Source organism: Syngnathoides biaculeatus, chromosome 19, assembly GCF_019802595.1.
Source record: "Syngnathoides biaculeatus isolate LvHL_M chromosome 19, ASM1980259v1, whole genome shotgun sequence".
NCBI classification, from domain to species: domain Eukaryota; kingdom Metazoa; phylum Chordata; class Actinopteri; order Syngnathiformes; family Syngnathidae; genus Syngnathoides; species Syngnathoides biaculeatus.
Window position 1 is genome coordinate 15146057 of NC_084658.1, and position 26941 is coordinate 15172997.

Here is a 26941-nt window from a genome sequence, read left to right on the forward strand (position 1 = left end):
GTTCAGAACTTCGTGAGTTCCAAGCCTTCGTATCTTTTCATTGTGGTGCTTCAGCCAGAAACTGGTCAGCGTGACGAAAAGAGAGGGAACGAGCTGCAACTGCTCGCTTGCACACACTCACTTTAAAATTTCCTCCGTGTCTATCATCAAAGCTAGACTGCTGGGCCCGTCCGTCTTTCCCGTACAAATGGAGCTCTTTCTTGAACAGCAGCTTTCTACTCTCCCGTCATTACCTTTGAAACACGATTGTAGCCAATTATCTTCTATATGTGGACAAAAGACAAGTTCTCTGTTGTGTTCTATCACAGTCATTACACATAACTGGCCCGGGCTCCTTTGTGCTCCCGTCGTGAGATGATTGCGCCCTCATGCACGTCGAAGCCCGCGATCAATGCGATGTCCGAAATGTACATAAGCAGGTTTGCGGGCATTCCTCAGAGTGCAAGTGTTTCCATCTGGAAGCGGCTGGACAGCCTCATCGCCGTGAATTTGACAACGTCCGCGGCGGCTGTTAGACGAGTCATCGATCCCTCACTGAGGGAACCTTCCAGCAGGCGACTTGTCTTTCTGCCGGCGCCGCTGACTTTCCGCCAAGATGTTCCGCTGTCAGGGCGGGACCTGACATTTCATGATGGAGGAATATCACATTTATGGCTGGCTGACATCAAAAACAAAGTCAGGGGACAGAAGAAGGAATGAAGAACTAACAGTTGAAACTCAGGTTATATTGTGCATGATTGACTTTTGTACGGTTCCGATTCCACGTGTTTACAATTTTAGCTTCATTGCGATTGGGTGGGACAAGGACAGCCACACGTGGCCCACTTCATTCATCTGAGCGAGCGTTTATCTTACCAAGAGTCCTGAATTGCTGCCTGGCACATTTTTTTTTTTTCTTCCTCACATTAGTAAAGTATATTTATTCATTTTAATAATTCTATATATTTAACTTAATTACAAGAAAAATGATATTCATTTAATGAATAATTGGGTGACTCATTATAATTACATTTGTTCCACAAAATGAGTTCAAATATTAGGATGAATTCTTTTAAAATTCTCTATTCCAATATAAACAAATATAGTTAATAAATGCACATATTTATCATCAAACTTTTTTTTTTTTTTTTACAGATTATTATATCTTAGATTTTTGGTAGACTTCAGTTCGGGAAAAGTCGAAACAATCAAATATATTCAATAGATGGATAGATGGATGCTATATAAATGCTTTATTCATCCTGTGAGGGAAATTCGACGTAGCCACAAATAAATAGTCTGACACACTTGACTTTGTGACAGCTCGGGCCCGCCTCAGTACAGTACATTCTATCGTGGGTGTAAAAGATATTATCAACTACTTTTCGCACCAGGAGTCGTGTTATGACTTTTTGTACCTTAAACGGTTTCCCCCCAACAAAGATGTGCAATTTTCATCCCCGATCTTCTGCTCGGAGGTGGATTGCAAGCTATTTGGTGAATACAAAAATATGTGCCGGGAACAAGAGTGTTATTGCCCGGAGCAAACGTTCATCCGAAGCGATAAAATCTGCGCGCTGAGTTAAAATGCAGACTCTTAAGGTCCAATCATAATCGTGTGTGTGTGTGTGTGTGTGTGGCATACTGATGTGTCCCCCCCCTTTCCCAAAAAAAAAAAAAAAAAAAAAAAGATTCCCAATTTTGACCAGTGAATTAAAGCGAGGCGGGTGGGCGGCGGCGGCCTGGGGGAGGACAATGTGGGAGGACACGGAAAGAGATGTGTTCATTTACAAAAAGCTGCAGGAAGAGATAATTAAGCGAGCTGCCGCCACAGCGAGAAAGTGCTGAGTTCTGGAGACACAAAATATTTATTCATCAGCCTATTAATGTTTAATTCCCCCACACTTTATTTTTCTACCCTGTTTTTAAAAGGGTGGTGGAGCAAAGGAAAGCTTTGAACATTTGACCCTTTATGTAAAAAGTGTAGGGTGAGTCTGAGGCGCCTCAGGGATTGTCTTTAATCATTAAGGAGATGGGAGGGGAATAAAACGACCCTTAAAGTTCTACAAGCGAGGACAAAATGGTCACTGAAATAACTTAATAACTTTGTCCGCAAGTAATAAGAAATGCTGTATAACTTATTTTTGGTGATCCAACAGAAGTTACAGAGTCAAGACACCTTATGCCGGATGTAGCAAAGCGGCCCCGGAAGCAAAGAAAGCAATGTAAATAAGGCATCGTTTTGTAATTGCAGTCCAATGAGATAAAATAACCAAAAAAAACAAACAGATAATTATTTAAAAAAAAAAAAAAAAAACTTAGTGGGATGATGAAAGCATTGTCACTGCATTCTGCACAGCAAAAAAAAAAAAAAATAAAAAAACCCTAATAAAACTTGCTTGGACATTTTAACTTGATTCTCTTCTGCTGATGTTCAACAGAATGTAGTTGAGGGCTTGAAGAAAGCCACTTTAAAATAGCCCAGAGTTTTGTTCTTGGCCACTCTCTGACGTTTTTGGGGTTTTGTCATCCGTCTGACGACAGGCTACATACAAATCTGACTCCAGAATGTCTCGATTTCACTACCGATGACACCACTGCAAATCAAAATCAAGGCGTGTTTGTGTGGGCCCAACACATTTAGTCGTAAAATAATAAATAAATGACCCACTTTCCGAACACTAAGTGCAACAAAATGCCTCGTATTTTTCTTTCATTTCACAAGATCCACTCAGAAACTTTATGGCTTCTGGATTTTGCTAAATTCTAGTCATGGCCGATAGTTTCAGTGACCCTGAGTGAGTGGCGGCTCTTTTTGCTTTCACTGGTAACATTTCAGAGAAAAACAAGCAGGCGGCCTCGTTCTGGATGATCAGTAATTGCAAAAGACAAATACGCAACAGGACGTGTCGCGTCGGAAGCGGAGACGCCAGCGCGGCGGCAAAAAACACTTTGCAGGTGCTCCTTAAATCCTTTGTGACATCTCGGCTGAAGGAGCGAGGAGGAACAAGTCGGCGGCTTGATTTGTCTGCCGACTAATTATACGGCAACAAACGAGTTGCCCATCATGAGAATATATTGTCTGCTTTTATCTCAGGAACTCATCAAGCCGAGCCAATTAAAAGCTGCGACGGCAGAGACATTGGCGGCGAGCGGCGCTCTCATTCAGTTAATTCATGATTGGCAATTAAAATAGAATAGCGTGCAAAGTTGTAAAGCTGTCAGGAGGGCCGGGCTAAATTACCCTTTTCCACTTTGAATGATGGACGCGCTCATCGCTCTCCGTTATCTTATTTATTCTGCCGAGAGACCGAGAGGGTGGGCGAGGCGGGGGGTTTAAAGAGCGGGCTGGGGGGCTTCTTCTCCTCCTTTCAGAAAGGTCCGCAGATCTGCCGTTGTGACATTGTCGTTCTTTCCGACAAAGGACGCAATTAGAGTATTGTTGATAGAACGTACAAGTCGTCATGCGCGTTTTGTTCTGACCGCAAATCTCTCCAACACAATTAGCTAGCGTCTCTTGCCGCGACTCAAGAGTTTATTCCTCCCTCTTTCACGCCAGAATGAATTTTATCTTGTGATGGAATATGTGGCTCTTTTTTTCCGCATCCCGCCATGCTATTTTTTTCCGGATGCACTCGATTTCACAACTCAAAAAATCTGTTTGCGAAGTTCACCTTTTTAAAAAAATGCTACTTTTCGTGCCCGTGCGGTAAATCGAACGAGCCAGTTCAAATCTCGCGCAAAGAACCTGAGCCATAAACAGACAAGTTCTCAGACTTTCATTTTTTTGTAGTTAAAAAAAAAAATACATTTATACAAAATGCTAAACATATTTTTGAATGAAAAAGGAAAAGCTGAAGTTCATTTATTCCATAGTTTAAAAAAAGGTGTTACAGTTCAAAATTTCCAGCATTCATGTGTTCACCTTGCTTTTGAATTCAGAATTAGCATTAGTGTGACGTCAACAGCTACACAACATGCGCTGTTCCCTTTTCACAATTTCTTGCAGCCTGTTTAGTTAGGCAGCTGACGAACCCAAATTAACGGCAACCATCTAACCCAAAAAAAAAAAAGAATGCACTGGCAAATAATTTCTCATGTCCACCCTTATTGGAAACAGCACAAATTGTCGAGTACCTGCATGACAAAACCTTACAAAAATCACATCTGATCTCATCTTGAAGAAAAATGTCCAATTTAAGCGTAAGGAGGAAAGTAAATAACGACAGTCTGGACACAACACTTTAAAGGGCCATTTAAATGTCCGCCAAGGCACGTTAAAGCGACGGCAACTCGTCCCGCCCGCGTCTCTCGCGCCATTAGCCGCCGTCTCCGTGCTATTGATGGCCTAATTAAAATGTGTCAGCTTGAAATATGTCACTTTTTTGTGTTAAGGCAGAAATGGATGGCGCACATTAATTTTCCCTTTCTCAGAGAGACCTTTTTTAACGGCGGCCGGCAGACACCGGCTTGTGTGTATAGCGCTGCCCTCCCTCCCCCTCGTCGCCCTCCTCAAACAATACGTCAAGCGGCCTTGACGACGTCGGAGAATGGCGGCGACCGTTTTTGTCATCGTTCTTCGGTTCTGATACGTCCGGCAGACAATGCTCCACTCAGATGGTTTTCTAAACCTCTTGTGTAAATGATGTCGATGTTAGGGTTAGGGTCAGGGTCTTTAATTATTCCCCCCCAAAGACATGTTATCCAGTCTCATAGTTTCTCTAGACTTCATTGTTGGCTGTGGTTGAGTTGCTGAAATGGCAACATCCGAAGGTTGAAAGTTTTCACCAGTCTGTTGTTTAAGCGTTTCTTTCATCGGGATATGCTCGTGTTTGAGGTTGTGGTTTGGGTTAGGGCCTTCTTCCTTTTCTTAAAAACCGTTCGAGTTCTGATAAAACAGCTGAAATGTCCGCATCTCATCAAATCCCTGAAAGTCTGTTTACACGTAACAGTCATTGTCCATTCAAGATGAAACCGCTAATATGGCTACATCCACAAAGTTTTTGGGAGGTGTCTTTGGGGGTCCTGCTTTGGAGCTTTGCTGCTTCCATTATGCAAACCAAGGTGGGTCTACAAAGACATGACAAGTTATTTCTCATCTCCACTGCCTCCGAGTCAACCTTCCTTGCAGCCATTTGCTCACTTTTGACTCTTTTCCTGGGCTGCCTTTCTTTACCGGCCCCCGTGGGATCGTGTCTTTGTGAAGACAAAACAACCTCCGGCTCCAGAGGTGTCACCGTGCTTAAAGTTTCCTCCAGAAAGTGACGTGTTCCCCCTCAGTCCCCCTGCAGAGAGTTGCCTGTCGTCCTCAGGAGACGCGCCACCCGGGGTCAAGGCGCTTTACAACAGATTAAAAGAAAGTGTCACTAATGCCACCCAGCCGGGGAATCAATGGCCCGGCGCGGGAAATGAAAGCTGTGACGGACATGGACGACCACATCGGGTCCTGTCAGCGAGCTTCTATTCAGGGTATGCTCCTCATGCTTGGCAGCTGCCAGGACCATGAAGAGGGGTAGGCGGGCGGGGCGGCTGCACGCACACTCTTCAGCCAACGAACACCCGCGGGGGGGAGGGGGGGGGGTGGTCCTTTGAGAACGAGTCGACACTCTGGCCATCAGCTCCATCAAGTTGTGCCACTGCAGGCTGAGCTTCCAGCTCGTTCCGCCGCACTGGAGAAGAACTTTTTCTCATTTCGCACGATCAGTCGCAGTGGGCGGAGGGTGGTGTGGTGGTGGTGGGGGGGTGGGGTGGGGCAAAATGGGAAGAAATAAAAGCTAAAACTTTGATGTAAATTCAAAGACAAGCGAATGAACGGCAGTCACCGCTGATTAATGTTGATTTGCTATTGTAATTGTAGACTATGCAAGCAGACAATGTTTCTGATCAGTATTCACGGAGACGCTTTGACCTCAAAATTCCAACTATTTGTGGCATGCGCGTCACGCCAATCGTGTTTCTACATTTTATGGCCTCACAGCAGCACAAAAGGTATTTTCACTCGTCTTTTTTTTTTTTTCCACAGCACGGCGTTGAATTTGCATCAGGAAAACGCCACCTGTCCTTGTTCTCCTTTTGCCGTAACCTGCAAACGCCGTCGTTCACTTTTTATCTTAAAACCAACAGCTGACTTTATTTTCACTTTGTCTGCCGGGGGAAGCACTTGCGGCAGGGTGGGGGAAAAAAAACCCCAAAAGAAGTCGGTAGGATATTTTTCTTTTGTTTGCCTTCCAACTGACTGACTCAGTGGCCGTGTTTGGCTCAAGCGGACGGAATTAAACACAACAGGTTCTTCGACGTTAAAGAGAAACATTGAAATGGATCGGCGGCAGCCACCTTTCTGGTCCTTGAGCAAGGCATCGAAACCCTGACAGGTTTTTATATTTGCCAGATTAATCATCACCGATTAGGTTCGGAAAATATCAAGCCAGGATTTATCTGCTCGACATTGAGTATAAGTACTCTGGCAACTCAGTTTTCCATGCAGCCAATTTACTCGGCTTTGTGAAGACTACAATTTAGTCTTCAATTGAACGAATTTTGTTTTTGTAAAATTTAAATTCCTCAATGCTAAATTGACTGTTTTCGTAAGCACATTTCAGATAATTTTGAGGCTCAAATGCAGCTAGTATACAGTTTTCGGAAACATTGACAACAGTTTTGAGTCTGAAATTAAGATGTGTTTTTCGTACAATGTGCCAACCTAATGAGTGTTTTATTGGTGTGTGTAAATGTGGAAAAACACTGAGATATGTTTTTCTCAAGATTGAAAGAAAGTTGAAGAAACTTTAAAAGCATGTTTTTGTCAACAATGAAGACAATTTAGTCTTTAATACAGAAACGCATTTTGTGCCAAGGTGTGAACCCGACGGATGTTTCTTTGGAAACGTGGAAGGCGTTTTTGCGTCTCCAATGAAGCTAACTTACTTTACGTACGCTTGTAAAGATTTAATAGAATTTTGTCTCTTAAAGCATGTAATTTAGAGTTTTCGCAAGTACATGCATTTTTTTTTCGTAAGATTGAGTCATAAAAGCGTCTAATATGCAGTTTTCGTCAACCTCGAAAACAAAGTCTTACCGACGCAAATACTTTTCGGTAGTGTAGGAAGAAGCCGAAACCATTGTGGGTTAGCAGTGAGGACAAAAGCAAACTCTGCGGTAAAACTTGGTTCCTTTCACCTTTGCGAAAGTCGGGGGCTTCACCTGACGGATGCCGACGGCGTCCTCGCCAACCCCTCGACACGCTTTGCATTTGAATGCGAGAATCGGGAAGCCTGCAAACGACACCTGTGCCCGCCAGTCGCGCTGTTTCATGTTCACCTGCGTCTCGCCGCGGGAGCCGAAAGGGCAGCTGTTTGTTGTTTTGCTTGTTACGCCGAGAGCCGGGGAAACGCGGCCGGAAAGAATGCCGCCTCTTGTTGAGCGAGGAACGTGGCAAGCACACGAAGAGATGGCATGGACTGCGAGGGGGTGGGGTTTCGCGATAACAAGCTCTCCGCCGACCAGGCAACTGGAGCTAGAGCGAATGCAAACGGCGGAGGTTTTCAGCCTCTCTCCTGGAGCATGTGAGATCACATCTTCCCCACCAAGGAAGAGAAGACATGTCTTGACAAAGCCGATGCCTTTGCCTTTTTCTTGTTACTATGCCACCCCTTCCTGCTCTTGGTCCTGTCCTCATTTTGGGCTTGTTTGCCCTCTCTGTTTGCCTCCTTCCTTTCTCATTGTGTGCAACACAAGGTGACACTATTTTCCTGAAAGGGGAAAGACGAGCGACTGACTGGGTTATATATGCAGTCAAGGCTTGCTGTCCAAAGCCGGGGAACATTTGCCACCTTTTCAGGGGGAGGGGAAGCGTAATTGAAATGCGCAGCTCCACAGTTACAACAAATGGGGGAGGAAAAAAAAAACCACCGACACCTGAATGCCGACTGGAGAAGACAACGCAACCGTGAAAAGCCTTTTAAACTGATTGTGCCTCTAAATGTGAGGGCTTCTTTATGGGAATCTGCATCAAGCGCTCGCCCCCTGCGGACCGCAATGGCTGCGCCGCAAAGTTAGCTTCAGTCGCATCAGCCTTCAGCGAAGTTGACTAAAAGTAATTCTGGCTTGAGGGCTGGGGAATGAAATCTCCCAAACAATCAGAAAGTTTTCCAACTGTTTCCCCGCAGCAAAAGGCTTCACCTCACCGTGCTTGTGCGACCCCCCCCCCCCCCACCCCGTTCACCCTGAAACCGAATAGTTTTGCCTAAATACACTTGATACGTTCGGACAGCCTTCTCAAGCGCTTGTTAGCGTCTGCCTGCTGCGCTCAAAGGTCAGGACGCCGGCGTTCTCCCGCACGTACTCCATCATCGGGATCTCAATTGAGTCGTAGACAAGGTAGCAATAACCAGGAGGAAAAGTCGATTCAATGCTGTTGTTTGTTAATTGACGACGGCAGCTCCTGTAGCGTTTATGGTCTTGCCTGATCAAGGCTACATACTCTCGTACGTTTTTGTTAACCTCAAAGACAATTCCATCATCAGAAGAACTACTTTATCTTTCTAAGTAAGCATTCAATAATGTGGGTGACTTTGAGTTTTCAATATGACATGCACCTTTATGTTCTTTGTGTTTTGTTTTCGTAAATGTTAGTCTCGCCTCTGTCCAATGTCGACCGGAATCGTGATCTAATGCGGGCAAACTTGTCTCGGAAGTCGATTGATTGACGCAAATCTTTTAAAGTCGCCTTTTCAGACAGGAACTGTTTTGTAAATATTAAGGACCATTTAGAGCCTTTATGGAAACAAATTTTCTTTAACATCAATGACAATTTTGCTTCCGTAAACAATGATTGAATCCAATCTAGTGTTCAATTAACCAGATCTTGTTTTAGCACATGCGGTGAATAATTGCTTAGGTTTTGATTAAACCTAATGAAGATATTTTTTATAATCATTAAAAACAGTTTGTTGTCCTAAATGCATCCACTACACAGTTTTCCGAAACTCTAAATCTAATTTAGAGTTTGTAATTAGGCTAACATCTGTTTTGTAAACATTGAGGACTCTTCAACGCAAATAATGTGTAGTTGTGCTTCTTGTAAAAAAAAAAAAAAAAAAACTAGTGACAAACCTCTTTTGGGGACGAATTGAAAATGATTTCTTGTCTTCAGCAAATCTAATGTGTGTTTAAAAATGGTAAAAGTTAAAATAGGGAAGACACCCCCAAACCCGAAGCCAATTATCTCAAGCCGGGTCTCATCTTCCGTCGTTTGGTGAATGCCAAGTCCAACGACTTGTAGCCTGATCTCACATCACAGGCAAGCAGCACTTCTCTCAGCGTCTATAAATTAATTTCTCTTTAATCTGCACCAACCTGTGATGTGTAAATGTAAACGGGTCAGATGTGCGACTTCAGCAAATACACTTGGAGTTTTGGGAGATGTGAATGATTAGCGGATTTGCGCTAAAGCTCTGGGCTTCATGTTCCAACCACTATGGCTCTTGTAGGTTTCATATATTATTTAAGTTTTAATTAATTTCTGGAATCGAAAAAACCCAATCAAACATCCGTTCGGTCCAGTCATATAACCCTGCGAGGCGTTCTCACAAGAATTTCTCAGGGCATCGTACGCAACGTGACTAGCATGTTAGATTTTCCGGTGACGTTTAAAGTGTAAACTCAGCCCATCAATGGTTTATTTTGCCCTTTAAAAAGACAGTTAGCGGTGTTTTTGTTTGCTCTTAAAGGCTGAGATTTAAAGTTGAAGATTTGAACAGTGCTTCCATTTTGGAAAAGGTTATTTAAATGGATAATGAACGGCCACCTGACCAAATAGCTTGCTTACTGATTTGTAATGACTACGTACCATGTAATGCAGAATTCTAGCGAGAGTGTTGAGAAGAAGAAACTTCACCGCTTTTTTTTTTGGGGGGGGGGGGGGGGTGTTTTATTTTTTTTTACATTTGCACTTGTTGTGCAGATCCAACCCCGACTGAGCGGCTGTGCGACACACAGGCGGCTGAATGTAAGCCGGCCCGGCGCGTCATTAGGATTCGTATCAGGACGCTGCCTCAGTCGACAAAACTCGCAGATGAATGAACGCGTCTGTCTCCGCTTTCTCTTTTCGAAACGCGGCGTGACGCGTGCGGGGGGCGTCAACCGAGGATGACCTCGAAGCTTGTTTACTGTTTGATGGAGGGGAAAAAATGTAGCTTTACATGTAAATGTGACAGATGTTTCGCGTCTATGTAGATTTACCATCCACTCACTGACAAGTGTCGTCCTAACCAAAAATCTGATGCAGTATTCAGTCAAACCTGTGAAAGGCCACCGGGAGTCAAGACTGCCATTAAAAAAAAAAAAAAAAAAAAAAAAGTGGTGGGATAAAAATAAGATAGGCTGCCTATCTTTATCTACCCACAGACAAGAATTTCCTCAAACAATCCAAGACTGAATCTTACAACATAGAACCCAGAGTAATCTGTGAGAGGTCACAGTGGGTACAGAAATAGTAGACAAAACTAGGCTAGCTCTTAACGATCCAACCAGTGACGAGTCAAGTCTCCCCAAAGCACCCAAAATCATCTTAATAGATATTTGATTCTTTTCTTTTCTTTTTGTCCTACATATCATCCAGAGTTTTACTTCCTAATCTCCCAAGAATGTTTTTTAGGTTTGTCCGAGACGTCTGGTGACTCTGTGGCTCAGGAACATCCATATATGGATAGCGCCAATATGGGGAACTGGCCGGTCTTGTTGGTCTCGAAAGGCCCTCTCCTTTCCACCCCTCAGTGCGGGACAGTGCAGATGGAGTTGATAAAAACGTGTAAATCATCCAGTAGAAGAAGTGGAAGTGTAAAATGTAAGCCATAAGGATGGTAAACTTTGTTGGCCTCGAGGGGGGAAGAGCAGAGGTAGCAGCTCGATGAAAGCAAGCTGAATGTTGCGCTTGGAGCCCGCGAGGGACGAGCACCCCCCGCGGCTCCAGCTGCGACCGACGGCCAATAACGATAAGACAGCGGCGATCGATGCGGCCAATCCCCCGCGATTAGGTTGTCCATTAGTCCACTTCTTCCCCGTGACCCTCTTGGGGCTTCGTTCGAGGAAAATAAAATAGCTCGATACCTTCTGGATGACGATTCCTCAAAGGGTGTTTTGATGCAAACAAGACGTAGCTCGGTGGTTTGATGGTAGCGTAGGAGTCTGGCGGGGGCGGCGGGGGGCCTTGAACATCAAGGTCTCTCTCCGCCGAGGCGCCCTGCGACCGCACAGCAGCTCCAGATGATTAAAAGAAAACACAACCGATCGCAGAAGGAATTAAAATACAATTACATCTCGACTCCTCGGTGGGAAACGTCTTTGCGCAATTACCGAGAGGGAAGATGCATTTGATCCGCCGCTAAACGGAATCCGGTTTGATGATAAATCAGCCACCCGCCGTTGAGAGTCACGGGGCGATGAAAAGGTCACACGCTCTGAGTCATTGCGCCTCCACTGTTTGAGAAGCACAAGGACCGGCGGGGCAAATTCTATTTACATAAACTTGAAATGAAATGAAAAAGCCTGTCCTCCTTACTGCTTGCTGCTCCTGACCAAGACTCTAAAAAGATGTCATATGTTATGACAGCACCTTAAGTGTTTTCTTTAGAAAGTCCCACTGGGAGATCAATAATCCTTTGGATTCAGTCAGTGTGTTCGGAGCGGCGAGGTTGATGAGTGGCTGCTACTGGGACGATACTGTCACCTGTCCACTCGCTGATTATTGATCTGGCGGCACTCACTGATCAACTTGTGCACTTGCTGGTTTGTATCGCAAATGGAAACTGCAACAAAGACTCTGGTTTTGCTTTGTGCACGTTAAAAGGGGTTTGGAAGACTGGCAATTTTGTTGGGCCCTGTGGCGAATTCCACGTCGGAGGTTAATTTAGGGCTCCAGAGTCATGGAGGCAAACTCATGGGGTTCTTCGTGTACGGTGGTCCCAATATGTGAGGTTTTCAAGGCTTTACCAAAGAATAATAATTTCTTTGCCATAGAAACAGGACTCTGTGCCAAGCTACGTATACCGAACCGTGTTTTTTGGCATACCATTGCACCCCTCGAGCAATTACACGATTATGGTGTTGCACCACGACGCTGTAAATGGCCCCTTTTAGGCATCCATAACTGGTATCTGGCCCACCATGAAATCTGATCTAAAGTATTCAATGAACCTCTCAAGCATGTTTTGGGGATATGGAAGGAAGCCAGAGTGCAAGCACAGTGAGAACATGCAAATCCCACGCAGGAATCCAGGATCCAAGATTCGAACCCCGAACCTCTGCCGTTACATGGACAGATTTTATTTGCGGCGGTCCATCCGGGCAAAGGAGCTACCTTGCGCTATCACCTCCAACCTTTCTGTCCTCGGGGGGTATATTTTAATCACTGTACCCTTGTGCGCCAACCTTTCGCCATATTTCTCTTGTTAAGCCGAGAACAAAAAGCCCCATCAAGCGCCGTGTCACCGGGGAGCAGATAACCGTCGGCCAGGTGAGCGGAGGTCAGAGTCGCGATATGGAGGGCGCGGGGGCCGAGTTTAAGAGGAGAAGACGGCAGATAAATGCCCGGCTGGAGAGGGGGGGGGGCGTTGGACACGCAGGGGCGGCCGCCCGCATCACCTCTGGGCATCTGGTGATTGATGGGGAGGCGTTGATGAGCTCCCAATGTCACCGTCCAATTAAATACCCCCCCCCCATCCCACCTGACAGCATCCCTCTCATCTATCTGCATACAGCCTTTGACTTGCTGTTTGCGCTCTCTTCCCTCCCCCACCATTACCCGACTGGTGTCTCGGGCTACGCTAAGCGCTCTTCCCCCGCTGACAGACAGGGGCTGCTCTTTCTGTTAGTTTGGGTCAGCACTCGCCATTCTCCCAGCAGACAATGGACTGTGGCGGCAAAATGCAAAGCAGCCTGAAAGAGGAGAAGCAAGCGGCGGGTGACTAATACCTGCGAATGAGTCTTCGTGAAGTCAAATGGAAAAAGAGCAAGTCCATTGTTTTGGTTTTGAAATAGTGGAGGTGCCACGTTGACATTTTTGCATACTTTGCTGACAACTGAAAGTTTCCATCTGCATGCACTGAGTGCACTGGCATGGGGGAAGCGCGGCGGTTTGCGTATCCGGCTCACAGTGGAGATGTTCTGGGTTGGAATCTGTCCAAAACGGATGGCCGCACCTCGAGCAGAGAGCAGGAATTTCTCCAAATGTCCCTAAAATGAGCAGTGGGGTGGAGATTGTGGCGCACACGTCTGATTCACAGTCAGGAGATCCAGGTTTGAATCTCTGCGTGGAATTTACACGCTCTCCTTCCGCTCGTGTGCGTTTGTCCGGGTTAGCTGAAGACTTTATAAATGCCCGAAGGTGTGAATTTATTGGGCTTTCTTAAAACACATTTTGTGTCTCGATGTGCGGACTGACGTTCTGTCTGATATCTTAAGGATTTCCCAATCATTTATTGGAGCAATGCATCTCTCCCGCTAATCAGTTGCTGCCCGTGTGGTGATGCGCCGTGTTTTGTGGCGCACACCGCTAATTGGAAGAAATGCAAAACCGGGCAGTTTTGGGAGTGCAATTATGTGGTGACATTTGAAAATTCAATTAGTGAAGCGTGGGAGGCGGTAGAAAAAAAACAAACTGAAAATGGTGCATGCTATATTGGAGATGAGATGCTTAATTGAACATTTTCAGACAGAAAGTGTGAGTTTTGATTAGTGGTGATTTCGCAGTGAGGGGACCACAAATCCAGCAGAGGGCGCTGTGGTGGGGAAAAACACCAATAACAATAATGTATACACAGTGAATCCCTGCATATTTTTAGTTCACAATTTTTGAATCAATTTTTCCGAAAAAGAGGCTTCAAGCTGTTTAACTCCGCTCCCAATTGGAAGTTTAGTGTCAAAGTAAACATCCAACCAAGAAAATTGCACATTATTTCAAATTTGTAATAATAAAATGTGTTTAGCTTAATGCTAATGCCATAGATAAGCTTATGAATGGTGTGTGCAGTGTCTAACCCTTTAAACATATATTTGAAGTAATGGTCACCACATGTAGACAGAAAATATTATGATACTAAGAGGCACATATTCTTTATTCTTATAAAGGCAACTGTATAACTCTTCATGGTGTGTGTGACCACATCTGTAGTATACTACCCCCATGTGGTCAATGCAGGAACCCCAAGTTCTTTACATTATATTACAATTGTGATTGCTGTATGTTTTTAAAAAGAGCAAAAATTGTGTATTTTTTCTGAGGCTGGAACAAATGAATGCTATTTGCATTCATTTCATTGGAAATAGATTATTTGAGATTCAAGAGCGTTTTTTTTTTTTTTTTTTTATTCCTACGCACATTTTTGCTTTTCAGGGCAGATGTCGTTCTGCTTGTTGAGGCACTGAGGTCAGATTCTGTCTAGCAACAAGTGACAAGATCCGACAAAGAATACAAGCAATTGTACCTCGCTATTTGTGCGCCTGAAGAAGAATCTAAATGCAATAAGTATCTAATAAGTGTGGGAAGGAGAGTGGACGAAAGTGTCTGGAATGTTCTTCGATGTTTGAATGTTGCCTTCACAGGCCATCTGTTGATGACAACTTGGCAGCTTCCGGATTTCACTTCTGTCCTCAGACTGTCCTCCTCCTCCTCCATCTTCCTCACTTTTTCCTGTAATCATCTCTCATCTGCCCTTTCTTTCTCTCTCTCTCTCTCTCTCTCTCTCTCTCTCTCTCCTCTCTCTCTCTCTCTCTCCTTCCTCCTCCCTTCCTAGCGCCTCCAAAATTTGTCGGTCTTTCTCCCAAAGACTCCCAACAGAAACAACCGCGAAATTCTTCATCTAAAATGTACTAAACATGCTGAAACAAGTCCGTCAAGCAATAACACAAGTAGAAGTGGTACTTATAGTCATGGGTGTCACAAGCCCCCTCTTTTTTTGACACTGAAACTTTTTTTTTTTCTTTAAATGGTGTTTGCTGGTCTGTTAAAAATTGCCAGCTTTCCACAAATGCCCGCCTGGGCTGTTGTTTGGACACCCCTGGTTTTGCCCATGCAAGAAGAAGGAAAAAAAATGAAGACGAAAAAGGAAATGACAAAAAATATGGGGGGAAAAAACAAGCTGAAGAAGAAAAATAAAATGAAGAAGAGGAAGAAGAAGCATGCAGCTGGTCATCCGTGCACAGAGAAGGAGGAGGCAGCACTGCGCAGGAGAGAGAAAGAGAGGGAGGGAGGGAGGGAGGGAGGGAGGGGGGTCGGACGGATGGATGAAGGGAGGCTGAGACGAGTCACATCTCAGCGGAGGCGGAGTGCGCGCAGCAGCTCGGTGAGCACAAGCGACACAAAGCAAAGCCGATGGGGACCTCACGGGCCAGTCGGTCAACGGCGTGACGCACCTCCTTCTCCTCCTCCTTTTCTTCTCCCTCACACTCGTCTTTCTTTCTCCTTTTTCTTGGCATCTTCTTGTCCTGCTCGGTCAACTTTCGCCGTCCGCGCAGGCGGGAACTTCTCGTACCTTCTTTACGTGGTGAGTGATGCTCCTTCTTGTCTCGTCTTCTCATCTTCTCGCACACTTGCTTCTTTTTCTTCTTCTTCTGCTTCTTCTCCTCTCCTTGTGTGTCATTAGCATTCTGCGCTCATTTGGTCTTCCTCTGCAGTGTTTTTTTTTTTTCCTTTCTTAAATGTTGCTGTCAGTTACCAGGCTTCATTATCAGATAAGAACATGCGTGCAACTTCCTCCCCCCCCCAATGCCCATTTTTTTATTTTTTGTAAACCTGACACTTTGATGCTGCACAGTGATGGATGTGCAACACGCATCTCCCGGCAGCGGTCATCATCTCGCGTGCCGGGAGAGAGGATGTGGACGACCCCCCCCCCCCCAACACCTCCATATAACCCCCCCCCTCCACCACCACCACTCAATAGAAGAGATACTGCTCTAATATTTAAAGCTTTTAAAAAAGGTGTGAAATCTGCTTTTGGGGTACATCCATTTTGCAGCTAAAAATGATGCGGTGAATTTTATAAAAGGGCGACACCATGCAGGACACTTGAGTAGGTACACTTGAGACTATAGATTATTGATGAAGATGAAAGAATCGTGCCGTCGCTCTTTCGTTTGTAGCGTTGCTCATAATTTGACCCTCTCGTGTGAATTCTGACAAACAAAGAAAAGAAAAAAAAGTCAGTCATTACCTGTAAGCATTATTTTTGTCCATTTCGGTGTTGGATCTTGGTGACTTGCGCCAATTGAAACGTTCCTTGGTCCTTCAGAAATAAGTGCAGGATTCTGACAGTTTTCATAATCGTTGACTTCCTGTCTCCAAATCGGCGACCGCTTTCCGTTGTCCGCCAATCCAAATGAGGGCCAATCAAAGGCCGGCTTTGTGGCCCCCAAACCCTCGGGACCCGACAGCCTCGTGTCCTCGACCCGACCTCTCAAAAGCATCACCAAGAGTTTGCTTTTGCTGTCACGTCTGCTATCTATTACCTGAGCTACATCCCCAGTTTGAACCTCCAGGCCCCCTCGAGCAAGGCACCGAAGTTGGATCTCAACATGCGTTCGTGATAAGATTGTGGGGGTGTGTGGGAGTGTGTGTGATGGAGGCCGCAAAACTGCAGCCAGCGTGTGATTGGCCGGCCCGCCCCGCGGGGCTGGTAATCCTGTTGTGGGACCGCTAAATGGGATTAGAACAACTGCGCGGACGCCAAACGCGGACTCGCGGACGACCGCGGGGGGGTGGGGGCTGCACGTTGGCCGCTTTTATCTCGGGTTTCCTCTTCATTCGCGCTCATCACTTTGACTCCCAATCACCCCCCCCCCCACCCCACTGCCGCAGGAAGTCCGCACGAAGGTTGTAACGTCCCCAAAAACACAATTTGGAAATACATTTGAGAGAAAGAGAAGGCCAAATGCAGGCTGCCCATGCCCAATTTGTTCTTTCAGATTCAAGCTTGGTTATTTGCCAAACACTGCAACGAACGTGTAGGAAATAGTCAAAATGTCAAGTTCAAGTCACATTTGAACAAGTGTCAAGAGGACTCCATGAGTGTGTATAAAAGAACCCATTTCTGGGTCAATCTAATGTTTAAGTCACATTTTCAGTATGTAAGAAGGAGAAAAAAAGAAGACTGGTGAGGTGACCAAGGCGACAGATGAAAAGAGATTCACCTCACATGTCAATGAAATTGCTGTCGTCAAACAGGAAAGTACAGAGGTCGAAATATTTGGAATGGAGATGAAGATGAAGTTGTGAATCCGTTCCCGCCTTGCCTTCCCCCAAAAACACAGATACCGTTTTTCGTAACTTTTATTTTTAAACAAGAAAAATAGCACTGCATAATGTTTGTTTTATAAAATGTAGGGTCAAGAAAAGAAACTGGTTATTTTATTGTGACTCCTTTGTGTTGTCGACTTGGCCAATAGGGGGCGACATAATGCAGTCATAAAGACAAAACGAACACTTACGGCAGAAGTATGCGACTCGGTAAACTGCAGTAAAGGCTGAAGGGTAAATGCCTCATGTGTTTATTGTTATACTATTATATTGTGTTTCCAGATGTTATCCATTAGCCTGCCAATGGCATTTTGCACTGCTCGTTAGCGTGAAGCTAGTGAAAGGCAAAGTTGTTTACAAACCGTGTAATTCTTTGTTTGATGTTTAGACAGTAAACTTTATTCGAGAGTGGCGCTAAACAACTTCAAGTCTTGTGCAACGTGACTACGTGATTTAAGATGACGTCACGGTGTCTCAAATTTTTGCTCGCAAGTCAAAGCGGAAAATCGGTCAAATTCATATCTCGAAGGCGTCACTATCTCAAGGAGGCAGTGTCATCTGCTTTTGTCCCAATTTAACGGTCTTGAATTCTGTTTAAAGTAAACGGTAAATTAGTGACAACTTACAGGAAGTGTAACGTAATGGGAAATAGCCAGTAGGAAATATCTGAAACGTGTAAAAAGACGCAAACCGCTCCAAAACAACAAAGCAAAAAGTGCAGTTTTGATAACAAGCTTATGTTGTCGAACGTGTACGTTCTTCTATCTCCAAAAGTCCAAATCCTCTCTTGCTCACGGAAGCCCGGCGTGTCGTCCCGGATGGTGGCTCGCTCGCTCGCCGCTTTGAGTATTTACGGCGTCTTACACGCTGCTTAATGCCAATCACGAGACGCCGGCGAGCGGCGGCGATGGCGAGCTTGTCACATTAGTGCCTTTTTCCCCACACTTTTTTTTTTTTTTTTTTCTTTGACACTTTTTCCTCAGCCTGGATTTGATGTTTTCCTCGTGCCAGCGATGAGGCCGCCGCATATTTTACTTTTTTTATTTTTTTATTTTTTGGGTTCGTGTATGTTTGTTTGCTGACCCTGTGCGGTCCATCCTCCTCCCCCGTACTCTGCTGTACCTCAACCACTCCTGTTGCCCTGCAGTCAAATCTGCTCCACTTCCCACTTCTGCCATCAAAATGTCATGCAGCACAGCCGAGACTGTATACGGTACAGCCTGAGCATATGTTCAGCATATATTTTTGACTGAGGTGCCAGTCACTGACCAAGTTGACCAAGAGGATATTGTAATATATTATCAAGATAGTGATGATATCACAGGGGAATACAAATGATGCCGTGATAAAATACAGGATTGCTTGCTGTACAGTATTGTCACATTACTGATGACACCACGACATGATTATATCATAAAAAGCAAAACTGATTATGTCAGAATACGATTGTCATAAAACCAATCACATTGATATCATGTCACAATCATATTGTGATACAGAATGCTATATGTTACCAGTGATATTAGCTTGACTAGATGATATCGCAATATGATATTAAATACGCTCACCACTGATAAACCGACATCGCTTTATGATACCACTGATATCACACGATACCCAAGACCGGGTGATATGATTATGTCCAAAAATATTAGTATTCTGATATCACCAATACCAATGACTATCTGAAAGATATCGCAATAACATTTCATTATAATATGAAACGTATCAGGATGCGATACTATTATATTCTCGATTTTGTCACATTCCAATGTTTTTATGATACTGATTATGTCAATATACATGATCACGATGCCAAGGATATTGCAATACAATAATTGGACTGTTGATAACGTGGTACAGTACTGTCACTATACAGATAATCTTGCAATACTAGAATTTTACCCTCAGGATGATATCACCAAATCCCATTATTGCAATATCGATTACTATGATATCCAAAAATCAATACTTCAACAACAAATAAAAAGAGTGGTATGTGGAGCTCCTTCAAAGACAAAACATAGGACCTGTAGCCAAGTTTTACTTAGCAACATGCAATTTGGCTTGCCAATTATAACTTGTAGCCAGACTTGGTTAAGTCGTTTGGGCCATTTACAGGTGTCCTTCAGATTCTCACAAGGGAACAGGGTGACTTTGTATTTTGGTGTTATTTTTTTTATTTTTGCTGCAGTAAAAAATGTTTTGTTGCGCTAGTGTAGCGTTCCATGTAATCCCAAATCCAGGAAAGTGAGTTTTAAGGCCACGCGCCTTGCGTGCGTTGCAGCTCCCCTAACGTCTCCTCTCAGATGACCTCCCGCCGTCTACGTGGCATTTCTTGGCCGCGAGGACGCCGGAGAAAGTGCGTGTGTCGCCCTGGAAGTCTTGCGTGGACAACCGGCCGCGTTCCTAACAAGGCCGCTTGGGCCTGCTGGGATGTGTTCGTGTCAAGACGACCTCCGTCTCTTCCGCCTACTCCGTGTTGGAGGCATGCTGGGTAATGTGTCACGCGGTCGGCCAAGGCAGGAAGACAAAGGCCGGCGTGCCGCGACACGTCCGGGTAGAGGTCAGAGGGGCTGCTGATGCCTCCGATTTATTTTTAATCTGACCCGCAAGAGCTCGCCGCGTAAACCACGTGACTTGTTAGTGCAGCCACGCCGCAGTGACATGTGGCTCAGTGATGACCTTGCTGAGTTGCAGCCAGATAATTGGGAGTCAGATGACTGGCCTTTGTTGTTCCACACGTCGGACGCTCGTTAGCATGGGGGCCCCTGACGATCCTCGGTGACGGCAGGTCAAGGACGCCAGTCCTGTTAGGACTTGTTCTTCGCACTTCCAAGGCTGTAGCGGGTCATTTTTGAACATTCAGCCCCTAAAGTCACTTCCACTTGGCAACATGGACTTTGGAAGAGAGTTCTATCATGAGGAGAACCACGAAAAACGCTACAGAATCCAGACCGGAAAAGACAGAAGAATTCTGAAGTTGTAGGTTGAAATGATTTTTTTTTTTGGGGTATCATTTTCCAGCACTTGAAAATATTTTCATTTAGCAATGTGAAATGCGTCCCTGAGTCCAAGGCTGGAAAAGACACAGGAAGTCTGTCATTTTGGTTTGAACCGCCCATTGTGAGATCATTTGGGCTATTTCCAATTGTCCTTCTAAGACTGACTTGTCGTAGAGATTTTTGTGCAATTGCTACAGAATTTGATGCACGTCTTTAGGACCAATGGACGACACAAAATTAATTTGTAACAGTTTTGTTTGTGGGCAGAGCATGGTAGCAAAATTTGATGACCTCTTGTAAAACTGTAAACTTGCTAACAGTTCCAAAGAAAGGTCTCTCGTTTGTTCAGCAGTTGTTGTTCCTTTCCCCAGAACGAGCGAAAAATGAAACGTTATCGTGCCACCTCTTGCTTTGGCATGTGCTTGACAGCCCGCAAAAAGCATTTCCATGCGTACTCCAAACTTTCTTCACCCATTTTCTTGTTTACTTTAAAACTTTGCTTGGTGACCCAATTGACTGTCTTTTGAGTTTCTATATGATTAGTAAGAGCATGTCATTACTGGTGCACCAGTAATCACATTACAGGCGCACCAGTAATCACATTACTTGCCACGGTCACAGAGGCACTTTTGCTGACGTTGACGTTGTCTTCTTTTTTTTTTTCGTCTTCTCTGCGCTCCGATAGGTGCCAATTATCGGACCCTGCCGCGGAAAAGCTCCTCGGCCGCCGTTGACCCCGTTAGCCACTTTTAATGTCAACACCCCGTCGCCCGAGTGGAAGGAATTACCTCGCTTTTAGTCTCCAATCGGGGGAAAAAACGAGGAGGCGCACAGCAGAATGCCGAGCTTGACTGCACCGTGGTGAAACGAGCTCAGGACTGTGTGGATAAAAACCCTGAGGGGGTTTGACATTTTAGCTCTTTTTTTTTTTTTTTATTTTTAATATAAATATATAAAAAAAAAATTTTTTTTTTTTGCTCTTCTTCTGGGCTGAGTGCGTTTTGGAGCAGCGCGGGGAGGAAGGCGGCAGGGGTGGCGCAGATGATGGCGCGGTGCTGCTCAGCCGTGCGCAGAGCCCCGGCTCTCCTGGCGCTCATGGGCCTCCTGTTTCCCATCCGACACGGGGCTTGCTCGGAGCTAAACGGGGGCGGCGGCTCTGGGGACCAGGACGAGTCCCCGCGCTCAGGTGCAACCCCCGCGGGGGGCCTGCACAGGCAAAGGCGCAGCTGGGTATGGAACCAGTTCTTCGTGCTGGAGGAGTTCACGGGAAACGAGCCGCTTTACGTCGGAAAGGTAAGTGGACGGTTAGCCGCTTTGCCTTTGCTTTGGATTTTGATTAATTAATAAGCTCCTCAATATGTACGTTTTTAATCATTCATTTGAGGGACTTTTCAGTCAGAATTTGTCAAAGTCTCTCTTGACTGATTTTTTTTTTTTTTTTTTTTTTTTTAAATGTGAAAATCCTCTGAAGCAAGTTTCCCTTATCAGCATGAAGTTATGTATCTGCCACAAGTAGACTCGTGAAAAAAGTCTCAAGCTTGAAAACGTCATTTGGTTTTGCAGCAGCATTTTTTTTTTTAAACCACTTTCCGCTTTTAAAGACGGGTGAGAGGTTCGCGAATGATTTGAAAATTCAGTTTCTGTCATCAGTCCACCTGCAAAAGAGTCTCCAGAAGTAATGGCTGAACACACACACACACAGGTTGTCAGCCATTTTGTTTTGAAACCAATTTCCAGTGTTAGTTCAAAGATGAATGATGGCTCCTAATGTTTTGAAAATCCAGCCCCCCACCGCCAGTTTCATTTAGCAGCGTAGAATTTGGTTGGTGTTTCTACTCTGGGTTGCTCCCCAAATCTCAAAACCCCATCCAAGGCAAGTCTGCCGTTTTGGCCTGAAGGGTGTATTTTTTTTTTTGCCTTTTCCAGGTGTCCCGTGAGATATTGTCCGACATTTTAAGCTCGTATACTAGACGGACAGGTGACACAAAATTTTGAAACATTTGAGTTTTTCCTATTGCCGCTAGGTGGAACATGGTGGGGAAGTCATTGGGTGCAAGATGAACCATTTTCTTTCTTCTTTGTTTTGCCTCATATGCCAGAAAACTTTCCTTTCCTTCAGTGAAAATCAGTCTTCCCAGCCCTCCTACACACATTATGTATATGGCCACATAATAAATATCGTTGGCAAAATGTGTCCCCACTAGTATTGTTCTCCTGTGTGTTTAATAATACGTCACAATACTCGGAAATGTCATCCCTCCCCAAAGGCGCACATCGGCGTCCCGTTGACCTGCAACTATTCTGCCAAGGAACGTAATGCATCTTTTGGCAAGTAAATAAAGTATAAATCCATCAGAGGTGAAATCTGAATTGAAGATTAATGCGGGGGTGGGGGCTGTTGAGCGCTCGCACCCAATGTGATTCATATGTCGCATAAGCGACATGTTGAAGCTCTCGTGTTTCCACGGGTACTGTAGCTGACCCCGGTTGGGTCTGCACACGAGTAAAAGAAACAAAAGTCAAAGCAGCTGCAATTAATACTGCTGCGTGCCGCTCACACACAAGCAAACTTTCCTGACTTTCCGCAAGTCCTCCGGAAGGTCCTCGTGTTGCCATGGAAACAACCCTAACAACCGCACTGCCTCCCGGAATTAAAAAAAAAAAAAAAAAGCAATATGGGAAATTAATAAGTCTAATGTTACAGGGGCACGACTTCCGTGGCCAGTCGTACCGAAGCAGCGTTTGTGAATTCTGAAAATAAAGCAGCCGCCCTCAGAGAAAACATCGTTACTGGATATGTACAGATTATTATATATTTTATTGATGGTATCTGTTCAGTTTATAAGACCAAAACATAAATGACACAAACAAACGAATAATATAAGATAATTCTTGGGAGAGGCCGTGTCAAAAATCAAGTCAGAAGGTCGTAACGCAGATCTGCATGAAAACACTTGTGACAATTTTGCAGGATTTTGTGTAGTTGTACTTAAACAAACAGCAATAAAAAGAAAACGTCGTTAGGAGAGGTAGGAAGGAAAAAAGTGAGAACAGAGATGCAGGTCAAGGTCACCTTGGTCTGATGGCTACAGACTTAACAATACACCGGTACCAAGTTGTTGTTCCAAAATGAATATTTAAGTGCAATAACGTGTACAATATGTATCATCGTATGGGTAAGGAAATAAATGTGTGGTTCGACCCTTCACTCATTCAATGTGCTAAAGCGGCATGAGAACGAGTGGAAAGTAGAGTATGTAAAAAGTATTTTTGTAAAAGTGTGCAGTTTCAAGCTTCTTTAGGTGTGCGACTGACACATACGTCCATGCGTCGCTTGTATCAATGCCGCTATGTGGCGTTCCGAATGGGCCGTTGGAAGGCCCTCCAGTCCAGATGCCCCCCCCCTCCCCCCCCTCACACACACACACATCATCTCCCAGGATTTCCTAGTCTTATTACTAAATTACTTTTTGGTCTTTCTGCTCATCTGCTGGATCACCAGGCCCGTTCGGCGCGGCGTGGCGTGTTTGCCGGATCTGCTGTCCGGCAAACCCATTTCCTAGCCGGCTCTGAACTGGATTAGCGGCTCCATCTGGAATCGAGATAGGTTTGGCCAGCCTACTTTTTTCCGTGCGGCATTTTCCGTGTCGGACGGGCGCCGTGGGGACGCACCCACATCCCCAGAAAGGTTCATTTAGAGGTCGTTTCTTGTCCGGGGTCTATCTGGGAACACCTTAGAGGCGGAACTGTTGTCCCAATCCCCGTGTGGCATCTTTGTTGGAGTAAGCTAGGCCTTCGTGTATGTTTTCTTTGTTGTAATTCCGGAAATAATCCAGGGGAAAAAAAAAAAAAAATCGCCTCATCGGGGGAAAATGTTTTGATCATGTCGGTGATCACTTTCGTTTCTTGGAGTCTCGCATGCACGAGAACACATTTTGCTCGCTATGTTTATGATTTGTAATGTGTGAAAAGTGGCAGAGATTGCAGAAAAAATGTTGGCTCTTTTGACTCTATCTTGGTGAATGCTGACGTCTTTGTCATTTTTGTTTCCCTGGAGTATTGCATGTGTGAAAACTCATTTGAGTTGAGGCTGTTTATGATTGCAAAAAACCTCTCAAATCTTTCGGCTCATCTCGGGGAGTGTTGTCGTCGCAATCGTTTTCATTTCGTAAGGATTTAATTGCAGGTAAACCCATTTTAAATGTCGCTGTTTACCATTTCTAATGTGTGCCATCGTATTTCTGCGCTCTGTAGGAAGTAACGTTTGGTTCAAGATTTCTAATGTGCAAGACAGAAATGGGTGCAAAGAATGCGAGAGAAAAACATGTCAAATCCTTTGACTCAGTGTCATATTTGTAAATTTTGCCTTGGTCCCGCATCTGTAACAATTTAATTTGGGTTGTGTGGATGATTTCTAGTGTTCAAAAAGTGGCAAATATAAGCAAATGGCAAATATGTCAACAAGTCTTGAAAAATGTTGATGGTCAGGCATACATTTCTCATTTTCATCAAGTTCCAGACGTAAAACACAAGTAGCATATTTGTTGGTAGTGGCTGACTTTAATTGGAAAACTAGCCCGACTTTGTGTCCAAACTTCCCCGACCGTCTGGAAAAGCGATCCAGTCAAAGCGGGAAGGCTCGGCGTTGCCGCGGCCACGCAGCCTGCTGCTCGCTTTTAATGCGTTCTGTCACATTCCAAATTTCGCCACCAAATGTCTCATTATGCTTTGGCGCCGTGTCGCCGGCCAGCCGGCAGGCCGAGAGTGCTTGACCGGAATCGTTCCACGGCGGCGGTGACACGCAACTTTAACTTCTTGCTGGTAAACGTAACGTGATCAGCACTTTTTCTGGGAGGCATCCACTTGAAAATATACCAGCGTGAGAAGTGTTAATCTTGCCTTTAATTGCAGTCCCGGAAGGGTTCCATATAGCTGCAAGGTGTTACATTATATTGGGTTTGTTTTTTTTTTTTTTTTTTTTGTAATTTGTCCAAAGCTTCAGATGACAGTCTTTGAAGGAATCTTACCAACTTTGTAAAAGACTCCTCACCTTGTACCGGGGGTGGCTACTTGCAAGGGCATTGGCAAATGACTTTTCTTTTCATATGAATGATAATTAAAAAAAAAAAAAAGTGTGCTCAGTGAAAACCCGAGGAAATTAAAAGGCCGCTCTCTCTCGTCAATTCTTTGAATGTCAAGAGAAAATAATTGGAGCGCGCCGAACTGGAAAATTCCGGTGTGACGATACAGATTTGTAAAGAGCGGAGGCTAAGGACGGACGGAATTTATCAGTAATGTGGAATTTGATCGATCAACAAGGTTTAAAAAAAAAAACAAACAAACAATGAAGTGTAATAGAGTGCGCTCCATTCAGGCGGAAGGTTCTCATGAAGACATAGAAATTTGAAGAAGTTTGTACAAATCAATACAGGAAGCTGTCAGACAGAGAAACGCTTGGCGCATGCAAATTTCAATGTGTATTGCTTAATTACGTGGATGAAGTTAGCACGTTTGCTGCTGTTGAAATCACAACATGAAGGAATCGGTGGAAGGCCAGTTTTCTGTTTGTGCTTGAAATACTGTTTGACGCTCCAGGAGTGGTATAACATTGGTGGAGTGAAGTTTGCTTGGCTAGTGACGTTAACGTGTTTTGCTAAGCGGCTTGCTGCATAAACGGGCTGTGGTAGGAATGCGTACAACACGTAATCGGGAAGAAAGCAACGTTTTGCCATTTTTACATTTACCTCATTCCTGTATTGCAATATCGACATGCACAGTGAACGGTGTGAGGTTCCCCGCCCAAGTTAAAGCCAGCGGGTTTGCTGCCTATGGTTATGTTTTTTTTTTTTTTTTATGAAGTCATGACAGTTTGTATTTGTATGTTTGAAAGTGGAGCTCTGAGCCTCAGGCTGCGCTTCTTCATCTCCGCTCTCCGCCACCAAATTATATACTGTATTATGTTAATTTTCCCGACCATTGATCAAGGAAATATATTTGAGTGCCCAACCCTCGTGGGAGACTGCAAAACACTCAAATTGAAATTGAAATGCTGAACTCCCCTTAGTCGGAACACACTTCCCACGAGGCCTTGCGCCGGCCGCCGGGTCAAAGCCAAGCGGCGCGCATCTGCACGCTGCTCGGAGGCGTGAGCTCGCGCCTCTGCGAGTGCAAGGTGCACGCGGGTCGCGGGCCGAGCGCGCTTACCCGGCGGACATTCCCGACATGATCCCAACAGGGAAGCGCTCGCACGGCGCACGTGTTCCTCCAGCGGGGCTCCGCGGCCAAACGCTGGTCGACTGAGCCGCCCGCAGCGCACATGTGCTACCTGAAGTGTTTGCCAGAGTTAATTTGTGTTGCTGAAACTTGTTTGCTGCCTAAACGGGCTCCAAGCAGAATCAATAGAATCGAGTACATCAGGAAGAGGGGAAACTTTTGGTCTGCTTCCAATATGAAGGTTGTACTTTTTCCAATATATAGCGAGGAGAGTGGTGGAAAATGATCGGAGTGCGAGTAGTAATGGTTGACATGACCGATGATGACTCTTTGCCGCCTAAATGGGGGCCCCAAATCTAGTACAAAACATATTTAGGAAGAGCGCGATATTTGGTGTTAGGTCAATTTGAATTTCTGTTGTAAAGTGAATGGAGTGAGGTCCCCAACGCTATTG

General features: G+C 44.9%; 1 protein-coding gene across 4 annotated transcripts in view; it reads left to right on the top strand.

The window, feature by feature from the left end:
* Positions 1 to 26941, top strand: part of cdh7a (cadherin 7a) — a 123019-nt gene that overhangs the window by 28556 nt on the left and 67522 nt on the right. For 3 of the 4 annotated variants that reach the window (XM_061804861.1, XM_061804859.1, XM_061804860.1), the window contains one exon: positions 20960 to 21567. In XM_061804861.1, coding sequence (XP_061660845.1) covers positions 21316 to 21567 — 252 coding nt within the window. In that variant the 5' untranslated portion in view covers positions 20960 to 21315. Of the gene's footprint in view, positions 1 to 20959; positions 21568 to 26941 lie in introns of those variants that run through there. The other variant, XM_061804862.1, reaches the window with a different exon arrangement.